General features: G+C 35.4%; 1 protein-coding gene across 8 annotated transcripts in view; it reads left to right on the forward strand.

The window, feature by feature from the left end:
- SLC4A4 (solute carrier family 4 member 4) overlaps positions 1-19,316 on the forward strand; it is a 401,810-nt gene that overhangs the window by 340,912 nt on the left and 41,582 nt on the right. For all 8 annotated transcript variants that reach the window (XM_074228425.1, XM_074228424.1, XM_074228430.1 and 5 more), the window contains 3 exons: positions 5,491-5,682; positions 15,498-15,611; positions 16,385-16,546. In XM_074228425.1, the coding sequence (XP_074084526.1) occupies positions 5,491-5,682; positions 15,498-15,611; positions 16,385-16,546 (468 nt within the window). The remainder of the gene's footprint in view (positions 1-5,490; positions 5,683-15,497; positions 15,612-16,384; positions 16,547-19,316) is intronic.

Consider the following 19,316-nt stretch of genomic DNA (forward strand, 5'->3'; position numbering starts at 1 on the left):
TAATTATCAAATACAAAAATAAGTTCACCAACTGCAGATTAAGAACTTCTGCTCTGGATATACACCTGCTGCAGTGTTGTAAAGAGTGACATGAGTTAGCAGGAGTTTAAAAGTAATGTTTTAAATAGAGACAAGGAAGTAAAATGTGTGTATTTTCTTTTTTTCTAATCACATATAAAAACAAATTTTAGCATCCATTTAAAAAAATTGAATTCTAAATTCTTTTCTTCCTGAGTCCTCTAACTGAGAAGGAAGTTTCATATAGGTTATACATGTGCAAGCATGCAAAGCATATTTCTGTATTAGTCAAGCTGTAAAAGAAAATAAAGCCAAAACCAAAAAGCAAAAACAAAGCAAAACAAATCCCAAACCTTAGAAAAATAAAGTAAAAGTTTGCTTCAATATGCATTCTGAGTCCATGAATTCCTTCTCTGAAGGTGGAAAGCAGTTTTCATCAAAAGATCTTCACAATTGTCTTGGATCATTGTTTTAATTAGATGTCATTCATAGTTTAGCATCACAATGTTGCTGTTATTGAGCACTATGTTCTCTTGTATCTGGTCACTTCACTTTGCGTCAGCGTCAGTTCATATAAGTCATTCCAGGTTTTTTGGAAAGCATCGTGCTCATCATTTCTTTTGTTTTCTTTGTTTTTTTTGCAAGGTAATGGGGGCCAAGGTCACACAGCTAGATAATTATTTAGTGCCTAAAGTCAGACTTGAACTCAGGTCCTTCTGACTCCATGGTCAGTGTTCTGTTCACTACACCATCTAGCTGCCCCCTTCATTTCTTTTTTTTTAGTTTTTTTTTCAAGGCAATGGGGTTGAATGGCTTGCCCAAGGCCACACAGCTAGTTAATTATCAAGTGTCTGAGGTCGGATTTGAACTCAGGTACTCCTGACTCCTGCCCCGAGCCCCCCTTCATTTCTTATAGAACAATAATGTTCCATCACAATCATATCCTGCAACTTGTTCAGCCATTCCTTAATTGATGGGTACAATTTCCAATTCTTTGCCCCTACAAAAAGAGCTTCTATAAATATTTTTTTCTTTATATATCATTTCCTTCTTTCCTCTCTCTGGATGTGGAGGTAGTAGTGATATTTCTGGGTCAAAGAGTCTTCACAATTTTGTAGCACTTGGGGCATATTTCCAAATTGCTCTCCAGAATGCCTGAATTGTGAAATTTAGTGCTTTAGTTTCCCAGTTTTCCCACATTCCCTCCAACATTTGTTATTTTCCCTTTTTGTCATATTAACCAATCTGATAGAGGTGAGATAATACTCTGATTTGTTTTAAGTTGCATTTCTCCAATCAGTAGTTGTATAGAGCATTTTATGTAATTATAAATAGCTTTGATTTTTTTGTCTGAAAAAATTCCTGTTCATATCCTTTGACCATTTATCAATTGGTTAATCATTCATATTCTTATAAATTTGACTCAGTTTTCTATCTAGTTGAGAAACAAAGAGATACTTGTTGTAAGATTTTTTTCATGTTACTAATTACTATGTATCTCTGCCTCCCACTTTCTACCCAGATACAAAGACCACAACCTCCCCCAATCTAACCTCCCTTTTATCAGGCCCCTACCCTTCTCTTATCCCCTTTCCCTATTTCCATAAATAGATTTTGTATTCAACTGAGTGTGTATATTATTCCCTCTTTGAGTCAATTCTAATTAAACCAAGTTCATCTGCTCCTTTTTAACTTCCATCACATTTCCCTCCACTATAAAAGCTCTTTCATGCCTTTTTATGTGAGATAATTTGCTCTATTTTACCTTTTTCTACTGCCTTCTCCCAGAATATTTCTCTCTTTCTTATGCCTTAATTTTAATTTTTTTAGAAAATTATCTCAGCATATTCAATTCACATCCATTCCCTCTCTCTAGGTATACTCCTTCTAACTATCCTAATAATGAGAAAGTGTTTTAGAGTTATAAGTATCATCTCTCCATGTAGAAATGTAAACAGTTTAAGCTTATTGAACCCTTTGAGATTTTTTTTCTTGTTTATCTTTTTATGTTTCCCTTGAGTCTTGTATTTGAAAATAAGATTTTCTATTCCTCTCTGATCTTTTCATCAGGATTTCTCAAAAGTTTTCTATTTCATTAAATGTAAAATTTTCCCCCTCAATGATTATATTTGACTTTGTTGGGCAGATAATTTTTGGTTATAATCCTAGCTCCTTTGCCCTGCAGGATGTCACATTCAAAGCCTTCCAGAGTGTTAAGGTAGAATCTGCAAAATCTTATGTCATTCTCACTGTGACTCCACAGTATTTGAATTATTCCTTTCTGGTGGCTTGCCATATATTCTTCTTGACCTGGGTGCTCTGAAATTTTATTATACTATTCCTGGGAGTTTTCATTTAGGAATCTCTTCCAGGAGATGATTGGTAGACTCTTTCAATTATTGTTTTAACCTCTGCTTCTAGAATATCAGGGCAATTTTCCATAATAATTTCTTGAAGATGCTATCTATGTTTTTATTTCATCTTGATTTTCAGGTAGTCTAGTCCTCTCCTTGCTCTATTTTCATGGTTAATTGTTTTCCTGATAAGATTTTTCATATTTTAGTCTGTTTTTCATTTTTTTAATTTTTTTTATTGTTTCTTGATGTCTCATAGAGATATTGGCTTCCACTTGCCTAATTCTAATTTTTATTTACTTCAGTGAGTTTTTCATGTTACTAATTACTATGTATCTCTGGCCCCTTTCTTCTTATTCATTTGACCATTTTTACTTTTAAAGAGTTCTTCTCTTCAATGAATTTTTGTATATCTTTTCCCATTTGACCATTTATGCTTTTAAGGACTTCTCTTTATTGGAGTTTTGTGCTTCTTTTACCATTTGACCTATTCTGCTTCTTAAGGTGTGATTTTCTTCAGTAATTTTTGTGGCACCTTTACCAAACTATTGACTCTTTTTATCCTGATTTTCCTGATTTTTACCTTCATTTTTTCCCCAATTTTTCCTCTACTTCTCTTATTTGGTTTTGAAAATGCTTTTTTGAACTTTCCCAAGAATCCTTTTTGGTCTTGAGACCAATTCATATTTTTCTTTGAGGCTTTGGGTGTAGCATTTTTTACTTTGTTGTCATCTTCTGAATTTGTGTTTTGATCTTCCCTATCACCATAGTAACTTTAGATGGTCATATTCTTTGATTTTTGGTTGCTCATTTTTTCCAGACTATCTTTTGACTTTTAATTTAAAATTAAAGTTGGGATCTACTCCTGGGATGGGAAGATACTGTCCCAAGCTTCAGGTTTTTTTTCCTTTGTGTGTGTTGCTATTTTCATAGCTAGTGTTGGAGGTCTATAAGTTGTCAGTTCTTCCAAAGTAGTATGATCTAGAAAGAGGTGTGATTATTGATTTCCTCATCTGTGGTCCAGTCTTTGAGCACAAGCACTCTTTTATATATCCTGAAACTGTGACCAGGATCCCTCTGCTCTCCTGTGGCCACAAACTCTGGTGTGCTAATACTACACTTTGGACTGTGACCTAAGACAGCCACCTGGATCCATTTATGGATAATGCAACAGAGTCCTATTTCCAGTGCCAGCAAAGGGTGCTCTATAATCTCCTTCTGACCAGTTCTCCAACCCCCCTTACTGTCTATGGACTAAGTTTTCTGAAAGCTGTCTCTGCTACTAATTCAGTCACCCCAAAGACCGCTGCTACCTTGCTGAGTGCTTGACCTTTTACCCTTTCTTGAGCTAGAAAATTGTTTTACTCTTTTGGGGGGCTCTTCACCACCAGAATTCACTATTTTAGTTTTAGTTTCTCTCCATATTTTGGGGTCAATTATTTATTAAATACATAATCTTACAAACCAGGAAGAAATCTTATCCCTTGGAGGGGGGGAATGGGGATATTTGTTTGTAATGTTAGAATTTAGAGTTAAAATTATTGCATATTTTTGCTGATTTAAAAATTTTTAATTTTGCTGATTAAAATATTTTATGGTAGCTCATTAATCTTTAAAATCAAAGACTTTTTTAAATTCAAGAAAATCTTGACCTTAACAGCGAAAAAAATGAAGAAAAACCTGCATTCAGCAATCTCAAAGATAAAGCAAAGTATGATTAATCACCTATCATAACTAAAGGTTGATAGGGGAACAATTTTGCAATTCAGTTGTTTACACATTTGTGGGGAAATAGTGTTATAACAATCTGCATTTTACTTTTTAAAAAAAGTTAACTTGTTTTAACACCTTACTTTTTGAGGTCTATAGATCAAGTTCCTTCAAACCCAGATTTGTGTTTTATTCTGACCTAGTCTCCTCACTCTATATATCACAAGTGTTCTGTAAGTAGTGTTCAGAATTAATGATATGTTGGGTATGTGAGAGGATGTATGCCCTTGCTTCCAAGGAACAAAGGAAATTGGTCCTCATATTGAAAAGATAGATTTGCATCACCATATATACAAAATCTTTAACCCTAAAAGAAATTAGTGAACAAATTTTTCTTTACAAATTGATACACTCCCACCACACTGAGATAGAGCAGTCATTTATCTAGAGGCCAGACATTTGATATCTTTAGCTCTTTGGACAACAGCTGGGAATCTGGAGATAGAATAAAAACTTATCACTGAGAGGACTAGGGGAGTTAATCAACACTTTTTTAAAACTTTAGTTTAAATATTTTTATACTATTCTCTCTATTTTCTTTATGGATTTAAAACATCTTCTAACATGTTGAGTGGACTCATTGGGGGACATGGACCAAAGGCACAAGGTTAGATGGTCATCTGCAGCAATGAAAGGGGTGGCTAAATCAATGATATCTTAAACCAATTTGAGCATTATTATTGAGAAATATTAATTATGAATGTTGGTAATGATGACCCCCAAATCATCAGAATCTGTTTCATTTGCTTTCAAGATAGACTTCTAAAGAAGCCAGGGTGCATAAAAACAAGTAAAAGACTCATTTCCAATTTGCTAATATAATTTTATTGATTTTTCTAGAGATTAACATCTTAAAAAATTTAGATCCTGAAGTGGAAAATTCATTTCATCTAAAGTGGCTGAATCTTGGATATTATGTTACTATAGTTTAAGTTTTCAGTCTCATGATTATCAATCAGGATCATAGAATATAAGTTTTGTGTCTTTTATAACTCTGGTAGCTTAATAACAGATGAAAACTTTGTTAGAATCTATTTTTTAAATGAACCTCAATATATTTCTCTTGGAATGAGAAAGAGAGAAAGGAGCTCAGATATTCAAAGACTGAGGATGTCTCTATCTGTTCCAGCTCAGCTGGAAGCAATATGGTTTGTTTCTTTTCAGGAAGCTTAACTATATAACATGTTGGCTAAATGACCCATTAAATCTGTCTCTTGAATGAATTTATCTTAAGTGCTTTGCAAAAACTCACTATGCTTTTAAAACCATCAGGCTCTCATAGGTTGATGAATGTAAATTTCTATGTCTCATATGATATTTTAAAATTTTGCTTATTTTTTTTCTTTAGCCTCATAATGCCACCATAGACTGGGCATCTTTGTCCAAGAAGGAATGTTTGAAGTATGGTGGAAAGCTCGTGGGGAACAACTGCAAATATATTCCTGATATCACGCTCATGTCCTTTATCCTCTTTCTTGGTACATATACGTGTTCTATGGCCTTGAAGAAGTTCAAAACCAGTCGCTATTTTCCAACTATGGTAAGTCTCTTGGCATTTAAAAGTAATTCAGGATGGTTTGAAAGCATACCTCTCTGGGGCAGCTAGGTGGCACAGTGGATAGAGCACTGGCCCTGGAGTCAGGAGGACCTGAGTTCAAATATGACCTCAGACACTTAAACATTGCCTAGTTGTGTGGCCTTGGGCTAACCACTTAACCCCATTGCCTTAAATAAATTTAAAAAAGAATCAAAGAAAACACACCCTCATCATAAGCATGACTGTAAATTCAAGGAAAATAATAAGTACATTTAAACACCATCTAAACACAGATGATAATTTTTATGACCTTTTTTGTGCTATTAACCGGAGTTTGAATCTTTTTTTTTTCTGTCAGTTGCTACTTGAATGACCTTGGACAAATCACTTCATTTCTAGGCCTCAGGGAGGTGGGGAGGTTTGGATGACCTCAAAGTTCCCTTCCAACTCTAGTTCTCTGACAGATTTACCCTACAGATATAGCTGCTATAATTATGCATGTGTATATTTACTTGTCTAAATATATATTCGTATACATCTATTTGTTGCTGTTGCTCAGTCATTTAAGTCCTGTCACACTCTTTATGACCCCATTTGGAATTTTCTTGGCAAAAATACTGGCACATTTTGCCATTTTTTCCTCCAATTCATTTTTCAGATGATGAAACTGAAGCAAACAGGCTTCAGTGACTTGCTCAGAGTCACACAATTCAGTCTGAGATTGAATTTGAACTCAGGAAGATGAATCTTCCTAGACTCCAGACTCAGAGCTTTATCCACTATGCCACCTAGTTGCCCATATATATGTGTGTGTATATATATATATATATATACACACACATATACATATGTATATATATGTATGTATGTATATATACATATATATACATAAATGTCCATATGTTCTTGTTGTTTGCCCATCATTTTCAAAGAGGACCAAGAGCATTATGGGTGATATCTTGACTTATGAGTAAATTAGATTTAAATGAGACTGAGTTGCACAAAATCATCAGCTTCACTTTCTTTAGTCATCAAAAGTAGCAAGATAAAACTCAAGATAACTAGCAATGATTCAGGATGCATATCCATATATAGATGTATATTTGCATATAAGGTATATTTAGATTAAATTGTATATATTTATATCAAATTATATCCATCTGTATTTAAACACATAAATATAATTATGGTTATTTGTTCAGGCTTTCTATCTCTTACTCTATATACTGGGATAAACTTGAAATCAACAATGTTCTTTCTTGAGTTAAGATCAAAATTAAGTTTATAGTAGCCCTTCACATCAATTTTCCTATGTAAAATAGAATTAAAATCATTTTTTGTTTTTGTTTTTAAATACATTTATTTATTCTTTCACCTACATGCAAAGAAAATTTTCAATATTCATTTTCTTGCAAGGCATTGGATTCTACATTTTTCTCCCTCTTCTTTCCCTCCCCCTTCCCCTTGACAGCAAGTAATCTAATATAACTTAGACATGTATAGCTGTGTTAACCATTTTTCCATATTAGTCATGTTGTAACACAAGAATCAGAACAAAAGGGAAAAAGCCACAAGAGGGAAAAACCCAGAATCAGGAAACACATTTAAAAAATTGAAAATTGCATACTTTGATCTACATTTAGACTCCATAGTTCCTTCTATTTCTGTGGATGGAATGAAATAATTCTTTACATCTTAATTCTATTCACCAAAATATAAAACATCATCCTTATCAGGTCCTTTTGAGACAATCTAATTCTTATTTTATCAATGAGCTTTTCTGTGAAACTCTGTGTGTACATTTTAAGAAATTCTTGCGTCTGGCTTGTATCTAAAAAGGAAATGAAAAGAGTTTGTAAGAGCTGAGTAATGCATAAGAAAATTCTCTTGCTTTGATATGAATATCTTATCAATAGTTTGCACATAAAATCAAGATATCTGGTTCTATTTATAATATAGAAAACTGAGGACAGGAAAGATGGTTAGCTATCCTGAACTCCTTTATAAATAGGTATTTGTGGGTAAACGAAAGGAGCAAGGGCAAGCTGTGTTTATTCTTCACAGTCAATTCTAGTTGGAAGAGTTTAGAATTCCATGATTTGGGGTCCAGCAGAATTGGGGTCCAGTTCAAATTACTTCAAATAGAAAGAAGCTTCTTCAGAATGTGTATATTAAAAGTCTTGTCCCTTCCAGAAAAGGGCGTCATTTTTTAAAAAAAAAAATTGTTTTTTTCCAATTACATGCAAAGGTGGTTTTCTACATTTATCCTTCTGCAACCTTTTGTGTTCCACCTTTTTCTGCCATCCTCTCTTTGGTAGCAATTGGATCTAGGCTAAACATGTACAATCACATTTAACATATTTCTATATTAGTCAAGTTGTGAAAGAGGAATTAAAACCAAGGGAAAAAATTCACGAATGAGAAAGAAAAAAAAATAAAAGAAATTTTAAAAAGTGAACATAGTATGCTTTGCTCTGCATTCAGACTCCATAGTTTTCCCTTTGAATGTGCATGGCATTTTCCATTACAGGCCTCTCAGGATTTTTGCTGACTGCCCAGTAAGCACTGTGTGTTAATCAAAATCCTGGGTGAATGCCATTGTGGACACTTTTCTTAGGGTGCCATACTTCAAAAACATATTCAAGTAAATGTTCTTAAAGCAATTTCATTCAAAATCAAAGACCTGAATTGAACTCTTTCTTGAGCTCATTTTCTAAAATTAGAGTCAGAATGACCTGAGTTCAAACTCTGCCTCAGATATTTAACAACTTTGTGTCCCTGGACAAGTCAGATAACCTCTCTATGCCTCAATTCCCTAATCTGTAAAAGAAGGGAGTTAGATTTGATGAACTCCAAGGGGCCCTTCCATCAACCTGCAATCTTTATTGTCTTTTACCCTCTTTTTAAGGGTACCATCTAGTCCTTTCAAATTTCCTCTCCCTCCAGAAGTTCTCTCTCTTTTTTAAAAAAAACATAATAGAATAGGTGCTTTCTGAAATATAATAAGAGCCTCATGGATATACTTAAGATATGCTGAATAGGGGTGGCTACGTGGCATAGTGGATAAAGCACCAGCCTTGGAGTCAGGAGTAACTGGGTTCAAATCCGGTTTCAGACACTTAATAATTACCTAGCTATGTGGCCTTGGGCAAGCCACTTAAACCCATTTGCCTTGCAAAAAGAAAAAAAAAAAACAAAACAAAGATATGTTAAATATCCCATTTCTAATAAATTTAAGAGAACTTTTGTTTTTAGCTAAGTGTGCAGAGATGATAAAAATCCCAAGTTGCTCTCGGCTCTGCAATGGCTCTGCAGATGTCTAAAATGTCTCCTATTTGGATAAACCAAGGTCATTTCTTAGCCAGACATAAACTGTTATACAGAGAAGGAAGGGAAGGTGAAAAAGGCATTGCACTGATGGTATTTTAGCTGGTTCTGGTTGCTCTAAGTTAAGTATTCCCAGAAAGGTTTATACCCAGAATGGGTGATGGGAACAGGGCAAAGAAAAAAACAAATAATTGCAAGGGCTAGTTTGCTTCTAAGAGTAGTATAGTAGATAACATTCTTATTTAAAGAATGTCAATACATCGGATATCATTATCTTTACACAAAATTGGCATCCATGTATAACATGAACATGACCCAGAAACAGGCATTAGAAGTCAGATGGGGACTAGATCTGTTCTTTTATTGGTTCAGAGAACTTATCACCTGCTCTAACAATGAAGACTGAATCTTCTCTATAACTTGTTTTATTAAAGTTGTCTAGAACACTGTGAGTTACAGAACTGTCTGGGGTCATGCAGTCACCATATTTCAAAATTAAGACCTAAGCCCAGGTCTTCCTGATTCTAATAACTCTTCTCTATGAACTATACAGACAACAACCATGTTGTCCGTTTTGTTAAAGATAGGAGAAGGAACTGTATACATAAAATAATCATACTTTTTATTGGTGCTGTTCTCATTTGTCAAGATGTATTTCTCGAGGGGATTTTGTGATTACTACAAACCATCTGGACAGAAAGAGAAGACGGATGAGGAGTTTAGGTTACAAATCCTAAATTTTGACACAGGCATGGTTCAATAGTAATGGGAAATTTCAATTCTCCAGATTGCCAGTGTTCTCTCGCAGTCCAAAACAGAGCAGCTAACCAATTTTGTTTCTTGTGGTAATAGTAAATTTGTTATTCAGAAAGCAAAGGACCCCAAAAGGAGGAATTATATTTTGGATATGATTCTCACCAACTAAGAGAAACCAGTTTCTGGGGTGAAAATGCTAAGAACTTTGAGTTGGGGGGAGTTGCTTCCTAGAGTTTGTGATAGAGGTTTTGTTGTTCATTCTTTGTTCTTGAAGAGTACCAAAATAACATCTCAGGGTCTGATGCTTTTTTGTTTGTTTGTTTGTGTTCAGGGCTATAGGGTTAAGTGACTTGCCCAGGGTCACACAGCTAGGTAATTATTAACTGTCTGAATCTAGATTTGAACTCAGGTTCTCCTTTCTCCAGGGCCAGTGTTCTATCCATTGCACCATCTAGCTATTTCTGATGTCTTGATTTATATATGAACTGGATTTAAGTGAGATAGATTTAAGATCCTTTAGATCTTCCTTCTATGTAAAGCCATCAGCCTCTCTCTCCTCCAGAGTCATCAGAGTCCAGTGGTAAGAAATAAGTCAAGATAACTGGCTTAGCCCTGGATACAGTGGGTAACCTTGACCTTTCTAAATTAAAGTCAAACTTTGAGGTCTTGTCCTCCCAGACTGATATTTGTGTGATGGTAAATTAGTCCCTTTGGGGTTCTTACCTAACCCTTAGTAATAAAGGAGGAAAGGAAATCTGGGCATAAATGGACATGCAATGTAGATTTTGAAGGGTTCAGAGAAAACATAAGTAGTATCCCATGGATTAAAATTCTAAAAAAGAATTCATTTAAGGGTGGGAGGCATGGACAGGAAACTCTCAAGAATGACATTGCAAAGATATAAGAAGAATCCATTGAGGGAAAAAAAGGTTGGGGGGGAGTTGTCTGAAGAGGACTATTAATATATACACAAAGAACTCACCAACTGACTTCTATTGTTAAATGATATTTACAGAATATGGGAGAAAGGGAGAATGAGATGATGCGACAGTAACTGCTCATTGGCAAAACTCTTTTGTTCTTATTTTGCTCTTATTTTCTCTGCCAGAGGAGAATGAATCATCTTTATACTGGAAAGAACAGAACAGAAATGGCTGATGGGGAGTCGATTTTCTAAGTAATTAAGGAGATGGTGAAAGAACACCTAACCAAACTTGATAAATCTGCTTCCTTCCACAAATGGAACTGGTGGATGAGATTGCTAAACCATTGTGTACTAATATATGAAAGATCACATGCAGGATGTTCTAAAAGTCTTGGAAGAGTTTAAAGCATTAATAACCATTAATGCTCCAAGACTTTTGAAATGTCCCCAGACAGGAAAAGGACAATAACAATATTTATAAAGTATTTTATGGTTTGTCAAACACTTTGCAAATATTATCTCATTTATGTACCCAATGGCCCAGGGAAGTAGGTACCTTGATTATCCCTTCCAATCAGGAAACTAAGGTCAGTTTAAGGGACTTGCCTGGTATTACCAAGCTTGGAAGTATTTGAGGTGCATTGTGAACTCGAGTCTCTTCGACTCCAGTTTATCTCTCTATCCACTGTGGCACCTAGCTGACTTGCTAATGGTCAAAGTTTTATTTTTTTTAAAGGGTGGATGTGAGGAATGGATTGAGCAAACTAGAGGCGAGTGAGCTTGACTTTGATTGTATTAAGGATATGGTCAACAAACATGTAGATGGAGACTTCATTTGTATGAAGTTTCTGTTTGTGTCTCCAGAGAAGAACCTCAATGTAGACCTGTGGTTAAGCCTAAGGCTATTTTTCCAAAGGCTTCCTGTTATCCTTCCAGTGTGTGGCCCTCTCATTTATGGGAATAATACAATGAAAATAAATATAACTTTATCTTGAGAAAAAAAATGTTGATAAAAGTACAGATAAGAGGAAACATTCAAGAGATTTCTCTTCTCATGATCCTTTAGATCTTTCTTCATCTGAGTAAAATTGTCGCAGTTCTTTCACTATCTCCTTTCTGATAAAGAGCTACATGTAAACATGGAGATAATAATACTTATATCCTACAAATGAAGCAGTCAGTTGTACAGTGGATAAAACACCAGGCCTGATGTTAGGAAGACAGATCTTTGTGAGTTCACATATGACCTCAGATACTTAGTCGCTGTGTGATCTTGGGCAAGTTACTTAACCCTGTTCCCCTTGGTTTCTCTTTCTGTAAACTGAGCTGGAAAAACAAATGACAAACCATTCTAGTATTTCTACCAATAAAACCTCAGAGTATCAAAACATTTGCTAACCCACTGTATTATTGTTATCATTACTGATTGTATTTCTTATTTCTTTTACAATATGATAATGTAATAGTTATAATTATCATTACTAACAGGCTAGAACATATACAATTTTTCATGCAAATACTTATCTGTCATATTATTTGGAATGCAACAGCAAGGCTATGGGAAGACTATAAGAGCAAAAGCTGTTTAGAGAAATTTGACATCATAAATGAATCTAATATTTATTGATTGCTCGCAGGTTGCATTATACTACATTAGTCACTTACATCAGCATCCCCTCCAGTGAGAACAATTCCGGAGGCGAAGTATTCTTTTGTTGCGGTTAATTTAGCAACAGCAGTAATTCTGCAAAGTGAAAACAGAATGCTCTCTTGGGTTTCAGGAAGATTAAAATCACTTCTCCCCTCAAAGATTAATTGGCTTCCTATTGTTGTTATCTCCTATTGTGGCTATTTCAATAATTAATACTGTATCATCCCTTGTGAAGTGTGTGATTATAATGAGTTTCTTAAGTTGTTGTTTTGCTAAGCAGTGAGGGATAGATGATGGTTCTTTGAGAGGCCTTCCTGGCTCACTCTTGTCTTTGTTCTAAATTTTTTGATGATTATGTAAACCGACTGCTCCTATCCTGATTCCCTGAAATATCTCCCAATTAATTCAACAGGGGCTGAGGATTTCTCATCAGTTCTCCATTTTCCTCTTTACCTAGATAGAAGAGGAGAGAAAAAGAAAACCTCTTGAAGTGGACAATTATTTCATTCAACACGTACACTTTAGTTTAGAGATTTTTTTGTTTTATATTTTGTTTATTTTTGCCGACATTCTCTATTTTGAGAACCTTGGCTGAAGAGGTAAAGAATGGCATATGCTGCCAACAGCTGTTTAGTCATCATATTTGCATTTTTGTTTTCTGTTAAAAAGCAAACCCAAGCCAAAGCAAACAAACAAAAAACACCCCTCACTCACTCACTCCCCCTTGGGTTGTACACTTTATTGGCTTTGCCAATGGGAGTGGAAGATTAGTCATTGACAGACACATGGAGAAAGCCAGAAGAGATCCCAAGTTCACTTTGAATGGGCCTCCATAAGCAGTGATGTTTGACCACTCTTGTTTGGTGCTCCCCATTCTACAGAAGAAGGGCAGACAATCTTGTGGGAGCAGGTTTTCTCATGAATGGAGTGACATTTCTTGTCACTCCCAAAAGTAGGTGATAGGGAAAAGGAGACTGCAGGGTCTCTTAGTAGATTTAGATTTGATTTGATTTCCATATTTTTTTAGATGTTACCTTTCCTTGGGTTTTCAAGAAAGCTAAATTTGATAGATCTGAATGGTGGTACAGAGAAGGAATTAGGTAGTTATTATTTTTGAGACTCTAGGTCAAGTCATTTAATCTCTATTTTTCCCATCTGTATAATGGGAGTATTGGATAGTACAGCCCATCAGTTCTAAATATATGATCTTATAATGGTTAATCTTTTTCTTAACTTGTTTAGTCAACAAAGTGAGGACTCAGAAAAAAACCTTCTTACTTAAGAACTCAAGTGTCAGGGTATTTATCCTGACCTCCTTAAAGGACACTTTGAGGAGGAAACTCTTGCATATATTTTACAAATGCAAATTAAAAAAAGAATCACTTCCTGTGCACTTCTGTCCTAAATGAAAAAATTTGATGTGGATATATAGTGACCTGAAAAAATATTTATTTAGTTTTCTGATAAACTTAGTCTCAATCTATTATTATAGGAATGAAAGTTTAATCAATAAATAGTCCCTGAGACAGGTCTATTCTGTAAGACTGATTGTGCAAAGTGAGTGCTGTGTGATAAATAAATAGAATTATACAATGGAAGAAAAAAATTGAAATGAGAGTATATGACAGAAAAATATCTCAATAGCTGGAACTTTTAATGAGATATAAAGAGCTGATGTGGTATGATGGATAGAAAATCAGCCTGAGAGCCAGGAAAGCCCAGGTAGTAGTCATCTCTGACGTTTACTGGTTATGTGACTCTGAGAAAGTCTCTTAGAATCTTGATTCTCTAGTCAACTCCCTAAGACCCAAAACCGATTAAATCACAAGACCAGTCACTATCCTTGTCCTATATTTAGAACTACTAATGGGATGTCACTTGGAACATGTGGCAAAAAGATTAAGTGAATTTCTTTGACTTCTGCTACAGAAAGATAAAAAACTACTCAGAAATGTATCTAATGAAGCAGCTAGTATATCTTCAAAAAGTTCTTTTTAAAGTTTTTCATAAACCCAATTTAGTCCAAAGAGATACAAAAAGTATTCTAGTCTTTAGCATAATTACTGAGGGCCTATGTGGTAAGTCATACTGGGAGTTTCGTGGGGCAGACCTGCATCAGAGCTTCCAAATCCTGCGTAAGGAGGCTTCTGAGGGCATTAAATCTGACAATGGCTGGTCTGCAGGTCTGCAGATTTCTGGATCTTTCCCCTTATAGCTCTCAAGTTCTGACATCTACTGAATCTTGAAATTGCCTTCAGAATAGGTAGAACATTTCTTCGAATATTCATTCCTTTATTAAGAATCTACTCTTGGGGCAGCTAGGTGGTGCAGTGGATAGAGCATCGGCCCTGGAGTCAGGAGGACCTGAGTTCAAATCCAACCTCAGACACTTAATAATGACCCAGTTGTGTGGCCTCGGTCAAGCCACTCAACCCCAGTGCCTTGCAAAAACTAAAAACTAAAAAACATAAAATCTACTGTATTCATGCAATTAGATAGGTAGTAGAGGGAAATTCTTGTCTTTCTGGAACTTAAGATCCAATAAGGGACTGAATATATAGAAAAAGATCCTGCACAGAACATTGGAGTACACTCACATTTAGAGGTAAGATAGTTGATAGTTCAGCAAAGGAGATTTAGAAGGTACTCAAGGAAGTCTACAGAGAAACTGAGGAGGATGAATAAATACTGTTAAAAGTCATTGGATTTGGGTGATAAGGTCATTAGTAAGTAATTAATCTTTTATATGTCATTTTAATATGTCAGCCTGTTGGGTCAGAATTTGCATTCCTCTCACTGTTTCTTTTTTCATGAATGAAAAAGTAATTAACTACTTACTTGGGTCAAAAAACTGTAAGCGCTCACTACCACTAGCAGTGGTATGTAATTTCTCTATATTCTTCCAGATCTAAAATGTCATTTTTCTATTCAATCAAGTTCTAACTTTGGACCATTTTTATTATGGGATCTGTTCATCAGGACTGAGTAATCAAGTGACAACATAATTTAAACTATGACCAAATCCCAATATAATTCTTTCTTCTCATCAACACTCATGTAAACAAGCTTCATTTTCATGGAAATCCAGTAACATAATGGGCAAATGAAGCAATACTTTGGCTATTACCTTAGTCAATGGTATCTTATCTCTTCTTTTAGGCAAGAAAACTTATTAGTGACTTTGCCATTATCCTGTCCATCCTCATCTTTTGTATACTTGATGCCTTGGTAGGTGTGGACACTCCAAAACTCATTGTGCCAAGTGAATTCAAGGTAGGTAATGCTGCTCTCTCCCTCTCTCTCTCTCTTTTTCTCTGTCTCTCTGTCTCATTCTCTGTCTGTCTCTCTGTCTATGTCTCTCTCTTGGTCATTGTCTCTCTCTTGCTATCTGTCTCTGTCTCTTTTTCCATCTGTCTGTCTGTCTCTCCTGACCCCATTTGTCTATGTAAGTTTCTTTCTCTCTCTCTCTTGTCTCTGTCTCTGTCTGTCTGTCTGTCTCTGTCTCTCTCTCTCTCTGTCTGTCTCTCTCTCTCTCTCTCTCTCTTGTCTTGTCTCTGTCTGTCTCTGTCTGTCTGTCTGTCTGTCTGTCTGTCTGTCTCTCTCCCCTTCTCTCATTTTCTGGCTATCTCACTATCTTTCTTTCTCTGTCTCACTGTCCACCTCTCTGTCTATCTCTTTCTTGCTGTCTCTATTTCTTTCTGTTTCTCTCTGGGCCTGTCTACTTGTTTCCTTCCCTTTCTTGGTACATAGGATATATGAAGTTTTTTTGCCTTAGTTATATCATCTGTCATAGTTCCTGGTGAACAAAGCTTGAATTATTCATTGTTCCCCCAAAAACATTAGATTTGGGATCATTCTCATCTTTGTGGTCATGAAACAACATATGTTGACTGCTGAGTTGTTAGATATATCCAAATGAAAATCATAAGGCCAAAATATGTCTTGGGAAAGGGGGGGGAGTTGAATTATCCTTTCATAATAAGCATGCTCAGTGCTGTATTATTGCTCTTCTAAAGTTTTCCCTACTTTTTTCTTTGTTCTCAAAGCCAACAAGTCCCAACCGAGGCTGGTTTGTCCCACCCTTTGGAGGGAACCCCTGGTGGGTATACCTTGCATCTGCTATTCCTGCCTTGCTGGTCACCATTCTGATTTTCATGGACCAACAGATCACAGCTGTTATTGTCAATAGAAAAGAACATAAACTCAAGGTGAGATCCCTTTTATTAAAAAGTTGTTTGCTCTTGTAAATATCTTTATTCTTATAAACATCATTCTAAATATGTCTTCAAACATCTCTATCATAGACTCTGAAGTTTATAACAGTAAGAAACCTTAGAGATCACCTAATAATAATGAAAATTTATAGAGTGCAAAGTGTTTTCTAGATACCATCTCATTTTATATTCTCTATAACTAGGAGGTAAATAAGTAAGTTGTCCTCCAATCTCCAAGAAGACCATGACATTAAGGCACTATTATTATTCCCCTTCTATAGGTGAGGAAACTGAGGCAGTTAGAAAAGTCAAGTAACTTAGCTACTAAGTATCTGAGATTGGAATTGAATACAAGTTCAATTGACTTCAGGTCCAGGCATCTCTACACTGTGCTACCTAACTGCCCTCATTGCCCAATATCAAAAGGTGTTTTATAAACTCACCTGGGGGGGTATGCAGCTAGGTAGCACAGTGGATGGAGTGTCCAGCCTGGAGTCAGAAAAACTCATTTTCATGAGCTCAAATCTGGCACTTAATCCTGTTTGCCTCAGTTTCCTCATCTATCAAATGAACTGGTGAAGAAAATGGCAAACCACTCCAGCATTTTTGCCAAGAAATTCTCCAATGGGGTCATGAAGAGTTGAACACCACTGAACAACAGGGGTCATTAAGAGTTGGATAAGCCTGAAAACACTGAAAATATCATGACAAACCCAACTGCACTTTCCCTGCTGTACAAGCAACCCTTTTGCATCTCTCTAATTCACTCTCTTGTTCACCACATTTTCACCTTTTCCACATCTCTGGTATGTGTTCGCTTCTCTCATCCCACACAACTATCACCTTAGTGCAGATTCTGATCATCCTTTGTCTGAATTCTTGCTATAGACTCCTGATCGACTTTTTGGCCTCTGATCCATCTTCACTGCAATCCACCTTCTACTCAGCTGCCAAACTGATCACTCAAACCTCATTGGCTTTCTTTTCCTTCCAGAATCAAACATAATGGTCAAACATAGATTCCATGTCTATTCTCTAATTGAAATTTAGTTTTATTTTTAATTTTTTTTAAAAAAGTGATTTTGAGAAGAAATTCATAGGTTTCAACATTCTTCCAAACTAGAATGGTTATAAGGAGTTAAATTTCTTCACAACCTGGACCTTTCCTGCCTTTTCCATCTTTTTTTTTTGCCTCCATAATTTCTATGCTCCAGTGATCCTGGCCTACTTGAAGCTCCTCACAGAGGACACCCCATGGACTGACTCTGCACATGTGCAGTGGATGTCCCCAATGTTTGTTTATTCCTCACCTGTTCTAATTGCTTTCCATCATGACTTAGTCCAAGTCATTCCTTCTAATGAAGATTATTAGAGTTATTAGCCTATTGTTTCTTCTATGTGAAAGTAAGCTTCTGGAGGACAGGGACATGGTTTTCTTTGTAGTCTTAGTGTTTAACACAGTACTGGATGTCTGATTGAACGAATCAATCAAATAATTAATGACTGAGTAATTGTTGGATGAGTGGAATAATTGTTTTCTTTATTCTTTCACTACTAGTTTCTTCTGGCTAATATACCTAGATATTGTCTCTAGGTTTTATTGAAAATGCTACAAAATCAGCAGCTCTGGTAACAGCCTCATTTTCTTACACATAGAAGTAGTAAATGAATCATTTCAAAAAGTTATCATTCCCCCCCACCAATGGCCAGCTATTCTATGTACATCAGATATATAAATCCTTAGGATTTAAATGAAGCAGACAGTTGAGACACTGGGGGTAAAGGAACAAGTTTGATTTGGTAATGCATTATATGATTAGTTTCCATCAGTCATCAGTAAATATATATCTGCATTTTGTAGAAAATTATTTCCATAATTGCTAAATATCATTAAAATAGAGAATTATAAATGATTCAGTTAGGAAAAATGAATAGTGTCATGACTTTCCTTTGTCTCAAAGCTATTTTTAAGCACAGTAATTTTTGGATCATGTATATTGACTATATATCTATATCTATATATCTTTTTATCTGTATCTATCTGTCTATCTATCTATCTATCTACTTCTCCACCTTTCCATCTACCTCTGTATCTATCTGTCTGTCTGTCTGTCTGTCTATCTATCTATCTATCTTGAATGTCAAATACCACTGGCTGTCAATGTGCATTGAAGAAGTTTTTTCCCCCCAGATGATTACATATATTTCCAGTAGATTGGTACCAATCTTTTAATTGAAAAAATGGTTTCATATTATCTGCATAGTTATGTTCTTAAGCTGTGGTTCATAGAAAAGGAATGATTTCAAAGATTCCATGTCTGTCTTTTAATTGAAATTTAGTTTTATCTTCAATTTTTTTAAAAAAGTGATTTTGAGAAGAAATTCATAGGTTTCAACATTCTTCCAAACTAGTCCATGACATGAATGGTTATAAGGAACTTTGATTAGTATGGATTGGCAATGCTAGTTTATCCAGCCTCATCTGGTCCGTACTTGATAGAGATGTTAGCAATAATTCTGAGTTCAGATCTATGAGTTGAGAACTCTTGAGTAAACTTCTGGATCTCGGTTTTATTTTTCATAAATGAAAGAACATTCTCTCCATCTTCATGAAGTGTTGTGTCAACTCAGATGAAAATAGACATTGAATATACAAATGAAAAGCTCTTGTCACATTTAGAATTGTTTTTTATTTAAAAACATCCCTCTGAGTAACATAGGCTACTGACTATGATTTTTTTCCACCTGTGGCTAGAATAATATC

The sequence above is a fragment of the Macrotis lagotis genome, chromosome 3, assembly GCF_037893015.1.
Source record: "Macrotis lagotis isolate mMagLag1 chromosome 3, bilby.v1.9.chrom.fasta, whole genome shotgun sequence".
Classification (NCBI taxonomy): Eukaryota; Metazoa; Chordata; class Mammalia; order Peramelemorphia; family Peramelidae; genus Macrotis; species Macrotis lagotis.